The sequence below is a fragment of the Mirounga angustirostris genome, unplaced genomic scaffold (assembly GCF_029215605.1).
Source record: "Mirounga angustirostris isolate CCGP_5_RB_7025 unplaced genomic scaffold, mMirAng1.0.hap1 SCAF_5, whole genome shotgun sequence".
Classification (NCBI taxonomy): domain Eukaryota; kingdom Metazoa; phylum Chordata; class Mammalia; order Carnivora; family Phocidae; genus Mirounga; species Mirounga angustirostris.
This window is the reverse complement of record NW_026991713.1, coordinates 164146438-164165516: the sequence shown is the minus strand read 5'-3', so window position 1 is coordinate 164165516 and position 19079 is coordinate 164146438. Positions and strand designations below refer to the sequence as shown.

Sequence of the window (19079 nt, the reverse complement as noted above, 5' to 3'; positions counted from 1 at the left end):
AAAGGGGGCAGGGCAAATATGCCCAAACAGGGTTGCCTGAGAAACAGCACAAGAGGCCCCTCCCCCAGAAGACAGACTGGGAAAACAAGAGGCCAGAACCCTAAGGTCCCTAGAAAACAGGTGCATCTTGCTTCGGTTCTGGTCAATAATTTGGACTCTATACATTCCCTCAACCACCCCTCAACAGAATGACTAGGAGGAGGAACCCCCAAAGTAGGAAAGACTCAGAGATTATGATTTATGCCACAGATTTACAAATGGATTCAGATATAACCAAGATGTCAGAGATGGAATTCAGGCTAGCAATTGTGAAGACAATGGCTAGAATAGAGAGATCAATTAATGGCAACATAGAGTCTCTAAGGGCAGAGATGAAAGCTGAATTGACAGAACTTAAAAATGCTATCAATGAGATCCAATCTAATCTAGATAATCTAACAGCTAGGGTAAGCGAGGCAGAAGAACGAATAAGTGACCTTGAAGACCATTTAATAGAAAAAAGGGAAAAGAGAAGGCCAGGGAAAAACAACTCAGAATCCATGAAAATAGAATCAGATAAATAAGTGGCAACGTGAAGCGTTCCAATGTCAGAATTATTGGGATCCCTGAGGGAGTGGCGAGAGACAGAGGACTAGAAGATATATTTGAGCAAATCATAGCTGAGAACTTCCCTAATCTGGGGAATGAAACAAACATTCCCATCCTAGAGGCAGAGAGGACCCCTCCCAAGATCAAGGAAAACAGGCCAACACCCTGGCATGTAATAGTAAAACTCACAAATCTTAGAACCAAGGAAACCATCTTAAGGGCAGTTAGGGGGAAGAGATTCCTTATGTACACAGGGAGGAACATCAGAATAATGTCAGACCTATCCACAGAGACCTGACAAGCCAGAAAGGGCTGGCAAGACATATTCAGGGTACTAAATGAGAAGAACATGCAGCCAAGAATACTTTATCCGGCAAGGCTGTCATTTAGAATGGATGGAGACATGCAGACCTTCCAAGACCAGCAGAACCTGAAAGAATATGTGACCACTAAGCCAGCCCTGCAAGAATATTAAGGGAGTTCTATAAAAGGAGAAAGTCCCCAAGAATGATATACAAGAGAAATTTACAGGGACAATCTATAAAAACAACATCTTCACAGGCAACATGATGACAATTAATTCATATCTTTCAATAATCACTCTCAACGTGAATGGCCTAAACGCTCCCATAAAACAGCACAGGGTATGCTCGGCGGGAAGCCTGCTTCTCCTTCTCCCACTCCCCCTGCTTGTGTTCCCGCTCTCACTGTGTCTCTCTCTATCAAATAAATTTAAAAAATCTTTAAAAATATATAAAAAAATAAAAAGATCCTGTATCCTTTAAAAAAAAAAAAAGGGCACAGGGTAGCAGACTGGATAAAAAGACAGGACCCATCCATATGCTCTCTACAAGAGACTCATTTTGAACCTAAAGATACATCCAGACTGAAAGTGAAGGGATGGAGATCCATCTTCCACGCCAGCGGACCTCAAAAGAAAGCTGGGGTAGCAATTCTTATATCAGACAAATTAGATTAAACTAAAGTCTGTAGTTAGAGACACAGAAGGACACTATATCATTCTTAAAGGGTCTATCCAACAAGAAGATCTAACAATTGTAAATATCTATGCCCCCAACATGGGAGCAGCCATCTACATAAGCCAACTGTTAACCAAAATAAAGAGTCATATCGATAACAATACATTAATTGTAGGAGACCTCAATACTCCACCCTCAGCAATAGACAGGTCATCTAAGGAGAAAATCAACAAAGAAACAAGAGCTTTGAGTGACACACTGGACCAGATGGACCTGATAGATATTTACAGAACACTGCACCCTAAAACAACAGAATACTCATTCTTCTAGAGCACACATGTAACTTTCTCCAGAATAGACCACATACTGGGTCACAAATCAGGTCTCAACTGATACCAAAAGACTGAGATTATTCCCTGCCTATTGTCAGACCATAATGCTTTAAAACTGGAACTCAATCACAAGAAAAAAATTGGCAGAAATTCAAACACTTGGAAGCTAAAGACCACTCTGCTCAAGAATGTTTGGGTCTGGGTGCCTGGGTGGTTCAGTTGGTTAAGCGACTGCCTTCGGCTCAGGTCATGATCCTGGAGTCCCGGGATCGAGTCCCACATTGGGCTCCCTGCTCGGCGGGGAGTCTGCTTCTCCCTCTGACCCTCCTCCCTCTCATGCTCTCTGTCTCTCATTCTCTCTCTCGCAAATAAATAAAATCTCTAAAAAAAAAAAAAAAAAAAAAAGAATGTTTGGGTCAACTAGGAAATCAAAGAACTTAAACAATTCTTGGAAACCAATGAGAACGAAAACACATCAGTCCAAAACCTATGGGATACTGCAAAGGTGGTCCTAAGGGGGAAATACATAGCCATCCAAGCCTCACTCAAAAAAATAGAAAAATCCCGAATTCACCAGCTGACTCCACACCTTAAAGAACTAGAGAAAAAGCAACAAACGATGCCTAAGCCACAAATTAGAAGATAAATAATTGAGATTAGAGCAGAGATCAATGAATTAGAAACCAGAAACACAGTAGATCAGATCAACAAAACTAGAAGCTGGTTCTTTGAAAGAATTAATAAGATAGATAAACCACTGGCCAGACTTATCCAAAAGAAAAGAGAAAGGACCCAAATTAATAAAATTATGAATGAAATGGGAGAGATCGTGACTAACACCAAGGAAATAGAAACAATTATTAGAAATTATCATCAACAACTATATGCCAATAAGCTGAGCAACCTGGAAGAAATGGATGCCTTCCCGGAAAACTATAAGCTGCCAAGACTGAAACAGGAAGAAATTGACAACCTGAATAGGCCAATAACCAGTAACAAGATTGAAGCAGTGATCAAAAACCTCCCAAAAAACAAGAGTCCAGGGCCTGATGCATTCCCTGGGGAATTCTACCAAACATTCAAAGAAGAAATAATACCTATTCTCCTGAAGCTGTTTCAAAAATAGAAACAGAGGGAAAGCTTCCAGACTCATTCTATGAGGCCAGCATTACCTTAATCCCCAAACCAGGCAAAGACCCCATCAAAAAGGAGAATTTCAGACCGATATCCCTGATGAATATGGATTCCAAAATCCTCATCAAAATCCTAGCTAATAGGATCCAACAATACATTAAAAGGATCATCCACCATGACCAAGTGGGATTTATCCCCAGGGTGCAAGGGTGGTTCAACATTCACAAATCAATCAATGTGATAGAACACATTAATAAGAGGAGGGAGAAGAAGCATATGGTCCTCTCAATTGATGCAGAAAAAGCATTTGACAAAACACAGCATCCTTTCCTGATTAAAACTCTTCAGAGTATAGGCATAGAGGGAACATTCCTTGTGTTCATAAAATCCATCCATGAAAAACTCACAGTGAATATTATCCTCAATGGGGAAAAGCTGAGAGCCTTTCCCTTAAGATCAGGAACACGTCAAGGACGCCCACTCTTGCCACTATTGTTCAACATGGTACTAGAAGTCCTAGCAACAACAATCAGACAACAAAAAGAAATAAAAGGTATTCAAATTGGCAAAGAAGAAGTCAAACTCTCTCTTTTCGCAGATGACATGATACTTTATGTGGAAAACCCAAAAGAATTCACTCCCAAATTACTAGAACTCATACAGCAATTCAGTAATGTGGCAGGATACAAAATCGATGCACAGAAATCAGTTGCTTTCTTATACACTAACAATGCAACTGTAGAAAGAGAAATTAGAGAATGATTCCATTTACAATAGCACCATAAACCATGAGATACCTCAAAATAAACCTAACCAAAGAGGTAAAGGATCAATACTCAAGGAACTACAGAACACTCATGAAAGAAATTGAAGAAGACACAAAAAGATGGAAAAACATTCCATGCTCATGGATCAGAAGAATAAACACTGTTAAAATGTCTATGCTACCCAGAGCAATCTATAGCTTCAATGCCATCCTGATCAAAATTCCAATCACATTTTTCAAAGTGCTGTAACAAACAATCCTAAAATTTGTATGGAATCAGAAAAGACCCCAAATCACCAAGGAAATGTTGAAAAAGAAAAACAAAGCTGGGGTCATCACGTTGCCCGATTTCAAGCTATATTACAAAGCTGTGATCACCAAGGCAGCATGGTACTGGCACAAAAACAGACATATAGACCAATGGAACAGAAGAGAGAGACCAGATAGGAACCCTGAAGTCTATGGTCAAATAATCTTTGACAAAGCAGGAAGAAATATGCAATGGGAAAAAGACAGTCTCTTCAATAAATGGTGCTGGGAAAATTGGACAGCCACATGCAGAAGGATGAAACTCGACCATTCTTTAACACCATACACAAAGATAAACTCAAAATGTATGAAAGACCTCAATGTGAGACAGGAATCCATCAAAATCCTAGAGGAGAACATAGGCAGTAACCTCTTTGACATTGCCCACAGCAACTTCTTTCAAGATACATCTCCAAAGGCTAGTGAAACAAAAGCAAAAATGAATTTTTGGGACTTCATCAAGATAAAAAGCTTCTGCACAGCAAAGGAAACAGTCAACAAAACCAAGAGGCAACCCACAGAATGGGAGAAGATATTTGCAAATGACACTACAGATAAAGGGCTGGTATCCAAGATCTATGAAGAACTTCTCAAACTCAACACCCAAAAAACAAATAATCAAGTCAGAAAATGGGCAGAAGACATTAAAAGACACTTCTCCAAAGAAGACATACAAATGACTAACAGACACATGAAAAAATGTTCATCATCATTAGCCATCAGGGAAATTCAAATCAAAACCACATTGAGATACCACCTTACACCAGTTAGAATGGCAAAAATGGACAAGGGAAGAACCAACAAATGTTGGAGAGGTTGTGCAGAAAGGGGAACCCTCTTACACTGTTGGTGGGAATGCAAGTTGGTACAGCCACTTTGGAAAACAGTGTGGAGGTGCCTCAAAAAGTTAAAAATAGAGCTACCCTATGACCCAGCAATTGCACTCCTGGGTATTTACCCCAAAGACACAGATGTAGTGAAAAGAAGGGCCACGTGCACCCCAATGTTCATAGTAGCAATGTCCACAATAGCCAAACTGTGGAAACAGCCGAGATGCCCTTCAACAGATGAATGGATAAAGAAGATGTGGTCCATATATACAATAGAATATTACTCAGCCATCAGAAAGGATGAATACCCAACTTTTACATCAACATGGATGGGACTGGAGGAGATTATGCAAAGTGAAATAAGTCAAGCAGAGAAAGTCAATTATCATATGGTTTCACTTATTTGTGGAACATAAGGAGTAACATGGAGGACATTAAGAGAAGGAAGGGAAAAATGAAGGGGGGCGGATAGGAGGGAAAGATGAACCATGAGAGACTATGGACTCTGAGAAACAAACTGAGAGTTTTGGGGGGAAGTGGGGGGATGGGTTAGCCTGGTGATGGGTATTAAGGAGGGCACGTACTGCATGGAGCACTGGGTGTTATACGAAAACAATGAATCATGGATCACTACATCAAAAACTAATGATGTACTGTATGGTGACTAACGTAACATAATAAAATAAAATAAAATAAAAATACCTTGCTAGCTGCCACACGTCGATAAGACAGCCCTGGTGGATAGAAGAAGGTGACTATGGTTCCATAGGAGTCCTCACCATCATTCCACACCTTCACTTTCATATTTATCTCCCGGGTACTCCCCACCAACAGCATCTTCAAGCTAGGTGTTGGAGCAGAGGGCAGGAGATGATTCTGGGACTGAGGCTAGAAAGGGTCTGGGGATGAAACACAGAGTGGGGAGGTAGGGGAGAAATAGGGGACAGGATGTTTTTCTGAGCACAGGCTAGAAATGTTAGGGAAAGCCAGAGCAAGGGCTCCAGATTCCAGAAAAGGAGCCGGGGAACCAGGGCAGGTCTAACAGAGTGGTAGCTCACCCTGAGATGCCAAAGGAGATGCCAAGGTCATCCTGGCAGACATGGTCAGCTCCACAATTCTTCTCAAAGGGGAGCTAAGAGGGAAGGCAAAGCAAGGTTTTCCCCAAGATCTAGAGTCCACACCCTCCACTCCCTTCTGGAAGATTCCAATACCAGGACTTACAGAGGCTGTGTAGTATCTCTGAGCATCCACAGCCAACATAGGCCGGAGGCTTCCAAAGGAAGGGATAGGCTTGCCCACCAGGGAGAAGTTGAGACGCAAGGTGATGGGGGTCACTGAGTCCTCCACACAGGCCTAAAGGATGGACATTGAAGACAGCAGTGGCAAGGAAATGCATCTTCACAGTCACTAGCTATGTCCTGTTCCCTCATCTGCAAAATGGGGTCATAAGGATACCCAGTTGTGCTCAATTGCTACAATTCCACCATTTAGAACCTCTGCTTTGCCTGATTTCTGCCTTGAATTCCTTCCCCACAGCATCCCACATGGCTCACTCATTCTATTCAGGATCTTCCCAAACTTTACCTGATCCAAGAGGTCTCCCAACACCTTCTCTACTCTCCTCCCTGACTTTATCTTTTTTCATAGAATTCATCACTACCTGACATCTATTATCTAGGAACTTGATTTTTTTGGCCTTCTCTCAGAGTTTCCTGTGGGCATGACTGTTTTGTCCACTGTTGCGTCCCCAGTGCCTAAGACAGGACCTATCTCAGAGAAGCAGCTCCTAAAAGAATCCCAGTGCATCACCCCATAGTTCTCTGAAGCAGTGGTACTCTCCTAAAATCCAACTGTGTAGCCTCAGCCATTGCAGGTGATCCATCCATTTACTCATTTGCTCACTCACTCATCAGCTAACCAGTGTTATGCACCTCCTGCATGCCAGGTCCTGTGGTAGGGCTAAGCCACAGTGAGAATCAGAACACACCCTGTTCCTTCCCTGCCCAGCCCATCGCCAGCCGCAGGATCTCTGCCATCCCCAGGACTCTGAGGTCCCCTTACCAGGAGGAGCAACTTCACAGTCTCACAGTACTGTCCCAGCCCAAGGACTCGGACACGAGTCAGATTCCAGGTCTTTGTCTCCTCAAAGATGGCACGAGGACTCTGGCGGCCTGGGTCGAGGGTCAGGTCAAAGGTCACAGAGCTCTGGAGGTTACCTGTAGGGGAAAGGAGGAGATAAGGAGGGCTGAGAGAGCTAGAAACTCCCCAGGTGGACAAGGGTCAAGGCAGGAGACAGGAGCCCTGAGTTAAGGGACTCTAAGGGCCAGGGTATCTTGGGTCAGAGAGGCAAGGACTCACCCAGCCGATTCTTGGGACTTCCATAAATATGAAGACAGACATTGGCGTCGCCCAGTGCATTGACAGAGGAGGTCTCCTCCCGACACTCAAACAGAGACCTGGCTATCTCTGCAGGTTTGAATCGGATGGTCATCCACACCCTGAGTACAGGTCTGGTCCTAAGGGCAGAACACTGAGTTGAGGGCAGGTCCTTGGTCCCAGAAGGGCAAACTGGGATGGGGGTGGGGAGGCTGAAATCCTAGGCAGACTTAGAATGATCTGGAAGTGTCTGAGGAGGACTTTCTCACCTGAGCAGCAGCACCTGCCCATGGGCCCCCACGGCCAGGTCCACCAGTCCATCCAGGGTAAGGTCCTGACCCCCACTCAGTGACTGCCCAAAATACTGGAGGCTGGGGGAGAGCTGGGAGGCTGAGATCCTCTGGACAGAGAGGGAAAGGCAAGTCAGGTTGAGGGTGATGGAAACAAGTTGGAAATCAGCAACAAAAGGAACAGTGAGGTAGGAATGTGGGAGACAGAAAGAAGAGCTCAGTAGTGAAAAGATGTCACCAGAAGTGCCTAAAAAGAGGAGGTGGGGTGGGGAAATGATGACCAGAGAAAAGATCCCCAAGACAAAAATGAAGAAGTGGTGATTGAGAGTTTGGTCTGGTGACCTGTGTCTCATTCATTCATTCTTCTACTTAGTCTCAGGTCCAATTCTGGCTCTGCTCATGAGCCATGAGGCCTTGGGCCAGGATCCAATCTTACTGTGCCTCAGTTTCCTCATCTTTCACATGGGGATAATAATATCTTAGAGTTTAGCTGTGAGTAGTAAATGAATTAATGCATATAGTTCTTTGAACAGCAAAAGTCACTAGTCACTGATTATGATGAGTATTAGAGCTAGAAGGGACCTCAGAGCTCATCTAGCCCCACTTCCCACTTTGCAGACAGTGCCTAGGCCACACAGCCTTTAAGAGGCCAACTCCAGACCTGAAATCAGATCCTCTGACCCCAGGCCCCAGGCCCCTTTTTGCTTCTGAGGACCACCCTATCTCTTCAGAGGACAAAGAGGGAAAAAGTTGGGATGGGAAGTGGCTGTATCCATAAGAAAATTCTATGCTCTGGAAACTTGCCTCCCCTGTGGGTTCCTTCTCTTTTATTTCCATTGCTCCTATGATGACCAACCCCTTGGAGAATGTGCCCTTTAAAATTTCTAGGCACTGCTGGACTGGCAGACATGAAGCATAGTAATAATAAAACGAAAGAGAAATCTAAGGACATCTGGAAAAGAAGAGGTAGGTAGAGATAGCACAAACCCAGTCAAGTAGTCTCATGCTCAGGAAAACTGATCTCACTGCCATATCCTCAGGTTGGTGTGTGGGCCCAGTGGGAACAAGGCAAGTCTTTCCCAGTCAAGTAATGTGGTGGGATACATCATAGTGGGAAGTAAGAAAATCATGGTGGACCAGCAAATCTGGAAAGGCCTCCTCTTAGAGTCAAGCCTTTCAGGTATAATTCAAGTGATATTTGCAGTTGAGGGTGTTCATAGATATGCTTTTAAACTGCTGCAGCCAGGGGAAGTTAAAGCAGTTGGTCTGGAATGAATGCAGTTTCTTGACATCAGGTGTTATTGTCAACAAAGCTTTTCATTCTCTTCCTAAAGTTCCAAGTTCTTTAAAACCCCTTCAATTGTTAAACTGTATTACACTATGTATATACTCTGTATGCACTAACTCATTTAATCCGCACAGCAGCAGCCCAGTGAGGTTGGTTCTCTTACTACTACCATTTTACAGATGAGGAAACTGAGCACAGATAGGTGTGTAATGACTAAGATCCTGTAGCTAGGAAGTAACAGAACTGCAGGGATCTTCTTTGACATTTCTAACAACGTTTTCAGATATAATTCATATACCATACCATTTACTCTTTTAAAGCATACAATTCAGTGGTTTTAAGATGTTCTCAGAGTTATGCCACTATCACCAAATCAATTTTAGAACATTTTCATCACCTGCCAAAAAAATCCATACCCCTTATCACTCACCCCCATGTCCCTCATTTTTCTCCACCACCAGCACCTGACTACCCCTTATATACTTTCAGTCTCTATCTATTTACCTATTTACATTTCAGATAAATAGAATCATACAATATGTGCCCTTTATTTTCTGGCTTCTTTTACTTAGCATAATGTTTTCAGGGTTCATTCATGTTATAGCAAATACTAGTTCTTCATTCTTTTCATGGCCAAATACTATTCCATTGTATGTATATTTATTTACGATGGAATTTATGTGTTCATCAGTTAATGGACATTTGGATTGTTTCCACCTTTTAGATATCATCAATAATGCTACAGTGAACATTCATGTATAAATTTTTGTGTGGACATAGGTTTTCAATTCTCTTGGGTCATACAGTATACAATTGCTGGTCATACAGTAACTCTACATATAACTTTTTGAGAAACGGCCAGATGTGTTCCAAAGTAGCTGCAGCATTTTATATTCCCACCAGCAAAGTTTGAGGGTACCAAATTTTCCACATCCTCACCAACACTTGTTATTATCTGTCTTTTTTATTCTAGCCATCCCAGTGGGTGTGAAATGGTGACTCATTGTGGTTTTGATTTGCTGATGACTGATGACTAATGATATTTAGCATCTTTTCATGTGTGTATTAGTCCTTTGTATATGATCTTTGGAGAAATGTCTATTCAGATCCTTTACCAATTTTTTAATTGGGGCTTTCTTTACATTTTGCCAAGGGAAGAAGCCCTCCCTTTTCAGGGAACTTTCCCCATCGAGACAGACATCTGGCAGGACTGCTGATGGCATGAGTGAATGGTCATATAGCATCCAGGGAGAAGAAGGGGTGAGTAGACAGGCAGACTGAGGCAGCCAGACCTAGACAGGCAACAGGGAGCCACCAAGAAACCAAGAACTGGGTTAGAAGTCAGGAGATTGGAACCTACCTCATCACCTTTCCTGATCCACTATAAACCTTGGACAAGTCAAATCATTGATATTCTCCATGCCCCAGATTTCATTTCTAAAGTGGGTCTGTTAATGCCTGGCCTATGTACCTTGTAAAGCCACTGGGGGATTAAAAGGCCTAAGTGGAGATGTCACTCAAGAATCAAGTCCTCGTACAAAGCAGAGAACATACCAATGTGTTCATTTCTAAAATTCCACAGATATTGCTTGCTGCCTACAAGGTGTCAGTGCTGGGCAAAGGAAGTAAGATGAGGTAAAGGAGAATTTTCTAGGTGGCAGAATAGAAAACAAGGAGAAGCAAAGAAGAAGTTGTAACAACCGGACCTGTGACTGGGCCTCACCTGACTGTGGGAGGTGCTGATGCCCAGTCCTGAGATTCCATGAAATAAGTAGACAGCACCCCGGCTCTCCTGCTCTCCTGGGGCCCCAATGGCCACGTCTGTCAGCTTGTCCCCATTCACATCCCCCAGCACTGTCAGGGCTGCCCCAAAGCGGCCCCAGGGGTGGCCCTGCTCCCCACAGAGAATGACCTCACACTGCCACTTAGCCCTCTGCAGAACAAAACCAGTGTCAGGTCCCAACCCAGGCAACCCCTCCACCCCACACCCAGGCCTCACCCAGCCCAGCTCTCATCAGACACTCACCCCCTGGGGCAAGGGACACACAGACACCTGGCCCCCCCGGGTCGGCTTGTAGTAATAGGGAGCCCCAATGAGGACAAGGTCAGAGCTGCCATCTCCATCCACATCCACAGTGCAGAGGGAGGCCCCAAAGTAGGAGCCAATCTGCAGGGCAGAGCCTGAAGTCATCCTGCCTGCCCCTGCCAGAGGCACTCCCTTCTGGGACAGGACCCACTTCTCCACAGCCACCAGAACCTTCCCCCCACAGGCTCCCAAACCCCTTCATCTCCTCCCCCTCTGCCCCTGGAGACCCTGCCATCCTCATGTTCCACTCTGGCTTCCTCAACACCCAACCTGAGTCCCTGCGACTTCAGCCTTTGGCCTCCATTGCCCAGACGTCTGGGTGAAGATGACAGCCTTCCCGGTATGTTGATGGCGGGGGGCCCCCAGGATCAGGCTCTGGACCCCCTTCCAAAGAGCCAGCTCAGTGGAGTAACCTGAGGAGGGCAGGCCTCAGCACAAAGGCTTCCTCCCCACCCTTGAGCTCCTGCCCTTCCCAGGCAGCTTATCTCCCACCTGTGCCCGCAACCTCAGCCTTTTCTCACCCAGGTAAGAGTCCCTCATGTCCACATTCTCTTGAGACATGTTGATGAAAGTGGGGCTCATATTTGGGGGGTACAGGAAGGCACCTCCAGACCAGCTGAAGCTCCCCACAGCCCCCAGAACTGGTCCATCCTGGGAGGAAAAGATTCCAGGGCTGAGCAGGCCTTAGCCAAAAGAAGACAGCCTATTCCAAAGCAATGCCTGCTACCGACTCTGCTCATTATTTGGAATTCTCTTCCTCCACTCACTTATCTAACACCTTTCCTCCCACTCCTCCCTCCTCCTACATCAATGGCCTGAAAGGGACCCCACTCACAGGTGTGAACACAGCGCTGAAGCCCTCCTGGGACATCTCCAATTCAAAGGAACTACTGCTTATGGTCTGCGTACCTGGGGGAAAGCATGACACCTGGGTTCCAGAGGGAAAGATAGGCTTTGCCAAGTCTGAGAAGGACACCTCAGCTTTAGAGGATCTAATGTTGGAGATTAATACCCAAAGGGATGTGTTGGTGCCCATGGCATGGGGGCCAGATTCAAGAAGGGAAAGCATTTATGGGTGAGGGTTTCTGAAGTGAATACTTTCATCTGTAACTTACCCTCAATGGCAAAGATCTTCTCTTTCAGTTGGTTTTGAATGTCTCTCAAAGCATCAAAATTCTCCACTTTAAAAATGTACTCATGGGAGGGCTTCGATGCAATGTCATTTAATTCTTTCCAAGAATGTTTCTTTTGAAAAGCCAATCCCACCTGTCCCCAGTAAAGACCAACTCAGTGAAAACAATCATAAATCTAATATGCCTAGCATTTGTTGGATGCTGATATCCTCCAATAACCCCACAAGGTCAATGTTATTACACTCAGTGTACAGATAAGAAAAATGAAGCTCAGACAGCATCGAGGAGTTTAGGGAAAAGGATCAAGGTCCCCAGACTGGAACACAACTTTCATCCTGAAGGTAGTAGAAGCTGGGAGATCTGGGGGTTTTGTCCTAGAAAGGGAAGTTGCCTTAAGAGGAAGCAAGGGTAGGAAGTGGTGGCAAGGCATGTCCACATCCTACCCCAACTGCATAACGGATGATACCCGCAGCTTCAGCCATAGGGATGACATCCTCATAACCCAGGGGGTCGCCTTTTTTTTGCCCGTCGGTGATGACAATGAGGATCTTGGAGGCATCTTTTCGGGCCCCTCTTGAGGTACTGAACAGTTGGTTTCTGTCAGAGAAGAGGATCCAGAGACCTATGAACAGACCTGCTGCTAGCCCTTGATGCCTTTTGAGAAGAAGGAGATGCCCCTTTCTCTTGGAGGCCCTGGTCCCACCCATAGGCCCCCACAGACCGAATCTCAGTCCCAACCTGTCCCTCTCTCATGGAGACTGATGAGGCCTAAAGGAAGACCCAGATGCTTTAGGGAAGGACCTAGGAGAAGTCAGGACTCACGTGACTATTTGGATGGCTGTGGCTGTGTGAGTATACCCTCCCAGCTGGCGTACAGAATCCAACAGGACTAGTGGGTTTGAGCTGTATGTGAAGTCTTTGAAAGTGAAGTGCACCTGGAAATTGCTGGAAAACTGCATCAGGGAGAACTGGGAGAATTGCAGAGGGCTGGGAGCCAAGGCCACTTGACCAGAACCCTGGGCACTCTACCCACAAACCTCCCACAGGGGCCCTGCACACTTGCCTTCCCTCCCCCAAAGGCACACCTGGGTGCTAGGTCTCTGGAACTGATTCATCACAGCCTCCACGAAATTCAGCATCTTTTTAAAATCACGGAAGGAGATGCTGCTCGAGCCATCGATCAGGAACACGATATCTTGCTCTTGCCTGGGACACTCTGGGAAAAGAGGTGGCACCAGTCCTCCAAGGAACACTCCCAGAGCCTAGGACCCCAGCCTCCTGGCCATAAGAATTCACCGCCCCCTGACCCAGGGGCTTCCCCAATCCCTGCCTAAAACAGGGCCCTTTGGCCTCCTAAAGTCCTTAAAGAGGCTACATTTGTGACACAGCTGCTCACATCTGTGTAGCCAGCCTGGTTTATAAAAAAGTGAAGGTTTTTTCAGACAATTCAGATGGTAAGAAGCTGGGGGCCCCTCCTTCTACCTTGGCTGTCTGTGTCCCTTTCCCAAGCCTTACTCTACCTCTTCCCCCACATCTCCATGATCTAGCAATGAAAGGGGACTGCTTCAGCCCCTGGCCAGAGTCTGTCCTCATTAGCCAGTGCCACACTGTACTTTTGTTAAATATTTTTAATGTCACCCCTGGCAACAGCCACACACTGGCCCTATTCTGTTCTCAGCTTAAATATGGGCCCCTAGGCCCCTCCTGAGTGAATTCAGAATTGGTTAAAAAAAAGGAAGCTCTCCCAAATCTCCAAAAGGAGACCTCCCAGCTTCCCCTTTCTGTTCCAGAGGTTCTACCTGGGTGTTCTGAAGGGAGCCCAGGCTCCTATGGGTGAAGTCTAGAGTCTAGAAGGTAGTGGGAAGGCACTCCATTCAGTGGCCAGATGTCAATCTCCCCAGGGGCCTGAGTGTAAATGTGAAACCAGGGAGGGGCTTAGGTCTGCCAAGGCTGGGTCTAAAAAGCTCACTGTTCTTACCTCCTTATCTCCCATCCTTATCAACACTAGGGAAACCAGGCCCTAGGCCTCAACCTGCACACACAGACACACACACGCATACACATGTACATATATACATATGTGCATATGCATGCATGTATGCACATATACATATGTATACATGTGTGCACACATGCATTCGTGCATACATATTCACATATACATACACATATATACAGATGCATGCTTATATACACACATACTCATGTATACACTTGCATGCAAGTATACATGCAGACACATGCATGCACATATATATGCATATGCACAGATATATGCATCCATACACACACACACACACATACCGCTCAGACTGTCTGCACCCTCATCACCCATTCCTACAAAGCAATTGGTTATACCCCAGGGTGTATTGGGTCAAAATAAATCCCCTTCTCCCTAAAAATAATAGCAGCTAGCATTAATTGAGCCATCACCATGTGCCATGCACTGTGCTAAACCCTGGCCATGGATCATCTTAGGTCACTCTCAGGGTTGGGTGTGTCATTATCCCCATCTGACAGATGAAGAAACTGAGGCTCCAAAAGGGTAAGGTCATAGGAAAGTGGGACAGAGACAGGGCAAGGTGTAAAATCAGGCAGTGACTTCCCAACCCACATTTGGTACCACTGTCCCACCCAGGAATATTTTTTTCCAGATCTCTCTTTTTTTAGCCACTTTTGGCCCCACTGCACTCCCAGTCACAAGTGTGTGTGCTCCTCAAAGGAGCTAGCGGCCGCCAACACTCACCCTGCAGGGCAGCCGGGAGCCTCTGGGCTTGCCAGGAAGAGGAGCCCAGCAGGAAGCAGAAGCCAGTCAAGTACATGTTCTCCTGGCATGTATGGTGCACTGTGGGGCCACAGGCCTAGGGACAGAGGCGCCTGATGGGAGGGGCTGCTCCTGCTTCCATCCCATTCTCCTATCCCAGTACCTTCACCCTCCCCAAGACCCCTAGCCCCACCAGCCCCAGGTTCCCACTCCTTCCCTCAGGACAGCTCCACAACCCAAGGCAACTCACCAGCAACTGAGAGGGGTTAGTGGAGGCTGCCAGGGACAGGCCCAGGGACATGTTCACAGCTTCTGGGGGAACTGAGGGGACAGATATGTGCATGGTTACCCTGAAGACAGAGGAAGCTGTATAAGATCTGGGCAGGGGTCACCCCAAGACAAGGAAATCTGACCGGTGAAGGGTTTTCAGGTCTTGATGGAGCCATGGGGGTACAGGGGTGTGATGGGCAGGGAGGCCATGAGGGGGTCAAGAAGCCTGTCTAAGGTTAAGGGTCTCAGACAGAGCTGGAGCTGCGAAGTGGGTCTTCTGTGCTTCCCAAAGTTCCCCAGAGCGTGGGAGTCTGGACCTGGGTCCCAAGGAGAGGCAGTGACTCACTCTGCAGGTGGATGGGCTCACACTTGCCCATGCTGTAGTCACACTGGTAGAGGCTGCCTGTTTGGTTGGCAGCCTTTATCTCCTGAGGGGCTCCAACCACCACCCTGGAGGGAGACAAAGAACACTGCAATTAAAAATGTAGACAGCAGAGCCAGACTGCCGCTTCACTTCTCTAATCCTCAGTTATCCCATCTACAAAGTGGAGATTAATAACACTGTAAGTTCCATATGGGAGGGATTTTTGTCTGTTTTGTTCTCTGATGTATGCCTGGCTCCTGAAACATTTAGTAGTAGGTGCTCAATAAATATTTGTTGAATGGTTGATACCTACGTACCTCATAAGGTTATTGTGAAGACTAAACCAATGCTCACCTAAAAATGCAAATCAAAACTACAATGAGATACCACCTCACACCAGTCAGAATGGCTAAAATCAACACAAGAAACAACAGGTGTTTATGAGGACATGGAGAAAAAGGAAACTTGTGCACAGTTGGTGGGAATGCAAACTGGTGTGGCCACTGTGGAAAAGAGTATGGAGGTTCCTCAAAAAGTTAAAAATAGAAATACCCTCGGGCGCCTGGGTGGCTCAGTTGGTTAAGCGACTGCCTTCGGCTCAGGTCATGATCCTGGAGTCCCGGGATCGAGTCCCGCATCGGGCTCCCTGCTCAGCGGGGAGTCTGCTTCTCCCTCTGACCCTCCCCCATCTCATGCTCTCTCTCTCTCAAATAAATAAATAAATAAATAAAATCTTTAAAAAAAAAAAATAGAAATACCCTATGATCTAGCAATTGTCCTACTGGGTATTTACCCAAATAATACAAAAATACTAATTTGAAGGGATACATGCACCCTGGTGTTTATAGCAATGTTATTTACAATAACCAAGAGATGGAAGCAGCCAAAGTGTCCACCAATTGATGAATGGATAAAGAAGATGTGGTATTTAGAGATAGGTATAGATAGAGATATTATTCAGCCACATAAAGAATGAAATCTTGCCATTTGCAATGACATAGATGGAGCTAGAGAATATTATGCTGAGTGAAATAAGTCAGTCAGAGAAAGACAAATACCATATGATTTAACTTATATGTGGAATTTAAGAAACAAAGCAAACAAACAAAGGGAAAGAGAGACAAACCAAGAAACAGACTCTTAATTATAGAGAACCAACCAATGGTTACCAGAGGAGAGGGGCATAGGGGGATGGGTAAAATAAGTGATGGGGATTTAAGAGTGCGTTTGTCATAATGAGCACCAGGTGATGTATGGAATTGTTGAATCACTATATTGTACACCTGAAACTAATGTAACACTGTATGTTAACTATACTGGAATTTAAAATAAAATAGATCAGTGCCCACATAAAGGGTGCTTGGCACAGTGCTGGGCACTTAGTAAGTGCCTGATAAATACTAGCTGTGATTATCGAGATGGCATGCCAGCACCTGCTTTTAGTCCAACTCTTCATAGCACTGGGGGAATTGCCATACCAGACAGAGGATAAGAGGGTCCTGGGAAAGGACAGGACCCTATGCATGGAGAGGAGTTGATGAGAACCAAAGGCCAGTCACCACGCAGTCTTTACCAGGTATTGCCATACTGGACCACGCTGTGTCCAAATCCAGCACTGTCCATAAGGAAGGTTTTTGGCTGGTCCGTGTCCAAGTTGAAGCAGAGAGAAGAAGACAAGGCTGGGGAAGGGGGTGAGAAAAGAAACTCTGGAGAAGGGTCTTCCTCCTGTTCCATCTCCCCAACGCCTGCTCTCCCCTATAGGCCCAATGACCCAGCATCTCCTGGACTTCTGAACTCCCAGGATCAGGCCTCCCTCAGCCCTGCTTCTCTCCTGCAGGCAGTCCAGAGACAGCTCTTCACCCATTGACCTGCTCGCAAGTTTCAATTCTCCATTTTCACAGAGCAACACACAAGCTCTAAAGACACTCCTTTGCTACCCTTACTACTGGGGGCTTCCAGGAAGAAGAATCCAGGAAAATTGGGCCAAAGTGACACTGTGAATAGAGCACAAGTTTGACTTGTTCTGCCTACTTGGGAAATCTCTGGATTGTTCAGGCAACTGGCTCCTTTTCTAACATCTCTTGAACTCCCCTAAAATTAGTTCTTCAATATACTCTTCCTCCAAAAACTCCGGATCCCAAACCCTATGTAATTCCAGATCCCCCTCTTAATGTCTGGGTCTAAAACATGTCCAGTCTCAGCTCTCTCTCTCTGAACCCCAATCTTCTCATATCCCTTCATTGGGGCCCATGACTTACCCATCAACAGAAAGAGGGATGTTCTGGTCCTGGTCATGACTGGAAGGTCAGACATGGGCTTCTGAGCTCCTCAACCACTGAGGGAACAGCTGAACCAGGGTGCAGAGGAAGCATGTAAGCAGAGAGCTGGTCAGGAGGCCAGAAGCAGGGAGGGAAGTTGTCAGCATGACTCAGAGGTGGAGGGCGGAGAATAGGACTAAATTAAACAGAAAAAATGGTCAAGGCAGCCCACACATGCTGTGTCCCAGGGTCTTTCTTTTTTCTTTTTAAGATTTTATTTATTTACTTGACAGACAGGGAGAGAGAGCACAAGCAGGGGGAGTGGGAGAGGGAGAAGCAGGCTCCCTGCTGAGGAGGAAGCCCAATGCAGGGCCTGATCCCAGGACCCAGGATCATTACCTGAGCTGAAGGCAGACGCTTAACCAACTGAGCCACCCAGGCGCCCCTCCAGAAGTCTTTCTAACCAGAGATGTCTTGGCTTGCTTCTTTTGCCTTACCAAACTAGGTTTAGGTGGATACAAATCCCCTGCCCTGCACCACCTCTCCAAGGTTCTCTAGTTGTACTGGCAGAAGGTTCCTCTTGACCTTGAAACTTCTGTTCACCTGGGGAGGGAAAACTGACAGATACCAGGGTAAAGTTAGGGTCCTAATGAAGACCCTGATGGGAACCCTCCACTTCAGACCTGGAAACCTCTGGGCTAGAAGTCAAGCATCCAGGCCTTATGAGAACAGAGTGAGTATTCAGTCATTTACTCAACATGCTAATTTGAAGCTGATTATGTGCCTCTCTATTTTTTTTAAAGATTTTACTTATTTATTTGACAGAGAGAGACATAGCGAGAGGGAACACAAGCAGGAGGATTGGGAGAGGGAGAAGCAGGCTTCCCGCTGAGCAGGAAGCCCGATGCGGGGCTCGATCCCAGGACCCTGGGATCATGACCTGAGCTGAAGGCAGACATTTAATGACTGAGCCACCCAGGTGCAGTGTACCTCTCTATTAACAAAGAGATAAAACACAAACACAAGCCCTGGGGTCAGTAGAGAGGGCAGATGTGCAAACAGCAAGATGTTATGAAATGAGAAGCCCACTGACAACAGAATAGCTTACCCAAATTAGAAGGGTGTGGATTTCCGGAAAGTCTTCCTGGATGGGCACTTGAGCTGACTCTTGAAGGCAACTGACTATAGGGGAGTGTATTTCAGAAGGGGTAACCAAATGTAGAAGAGGCATAGGAGTGGGGGGCCTCTTGGGAAACCGATGAAGGGAAACCAGAGAGTGGGAGGTAGGAAGTGGCAAGAAATGAGGTCAAT

At 45.8% G+C, this 19079-nt stretch overlaps 1 protein-coding gene across 4 annotated transcripts in view; it reads right to left on the bottom strand.

Annotated features, from left to right (window-relative positions):
• Positions 1-17899, bottom strand: part of ITGAX (integrin subunit alpha X) — a 63710-nt gene extending 45811 nt beyond the window's left edge. Inside the window, exons 1-20 of one of the 4 annotated variants that reach the window (XM_045875406.3) lie at positions 17769-17899; positions 17084-17189; positions 15493-15596; positions 15127-15197; positions 14859-14973; positions 13198-13328; positions 12935-13080; positions 12556-12709; positions 12095-12245; positions 11815-11888; positions 11501-11630; positions 11250-11392; positions 10920-11060; positions 10617-10826; positions 7585-7715; positions 7298-7455; positions 7001-7155; positions 6161-6292; positions 5998-6071; positions 5642-5783 (exon numbers count right to left, since the gene is read on the bottom strand). In XM_045875406.3, coding sequence (XP_045731362.2) covers positions 5642-5783; positions 5998-6071; positions 6161-6292; positions 7001-7155; positions 7298-7455; positions 7585-7715; positions 10617-10826; positions 10920-11060; positions 11250-11392; positions 11501-11630; positions 11815-11888; positions 12095-12245; positions 12556-12709; positions 12935-13080; positions 13198-13328; positions 14859-14973; positions 15127-15197; positions 15493-15596; positions 17084-17189; positions 17769-17823 — 2523 coding nt within the window. In that variant the 5' untranslated portion in view covers positions 17824-17899. Of the gene's footprint in view, positions 1-5641; positions 5784-5997; positions 6072-6160; positions 6293-7000; positions 7156-7297; positions 7456-7584; positions 7716-10616; positions 10827-10919; positions 11061-11249; positions 11393-11500; positions 11631-11814; positions 11889-12094; positions 12246-12555; positions 12710-12934; positions 13081-13197; positions 13329-14858; positions 14974-15126; positions 15227-15492; positions 15597-17083; positions 17190-17768 lie in introns of those variants that run through there. The other 3 variants (XM_064593017.1, XM_064593018.1, XM_064593019.1) reach the window with 3 other exon arrangements.
• Positions 17900-19079: the final 1180 nt, after the last annotated feature.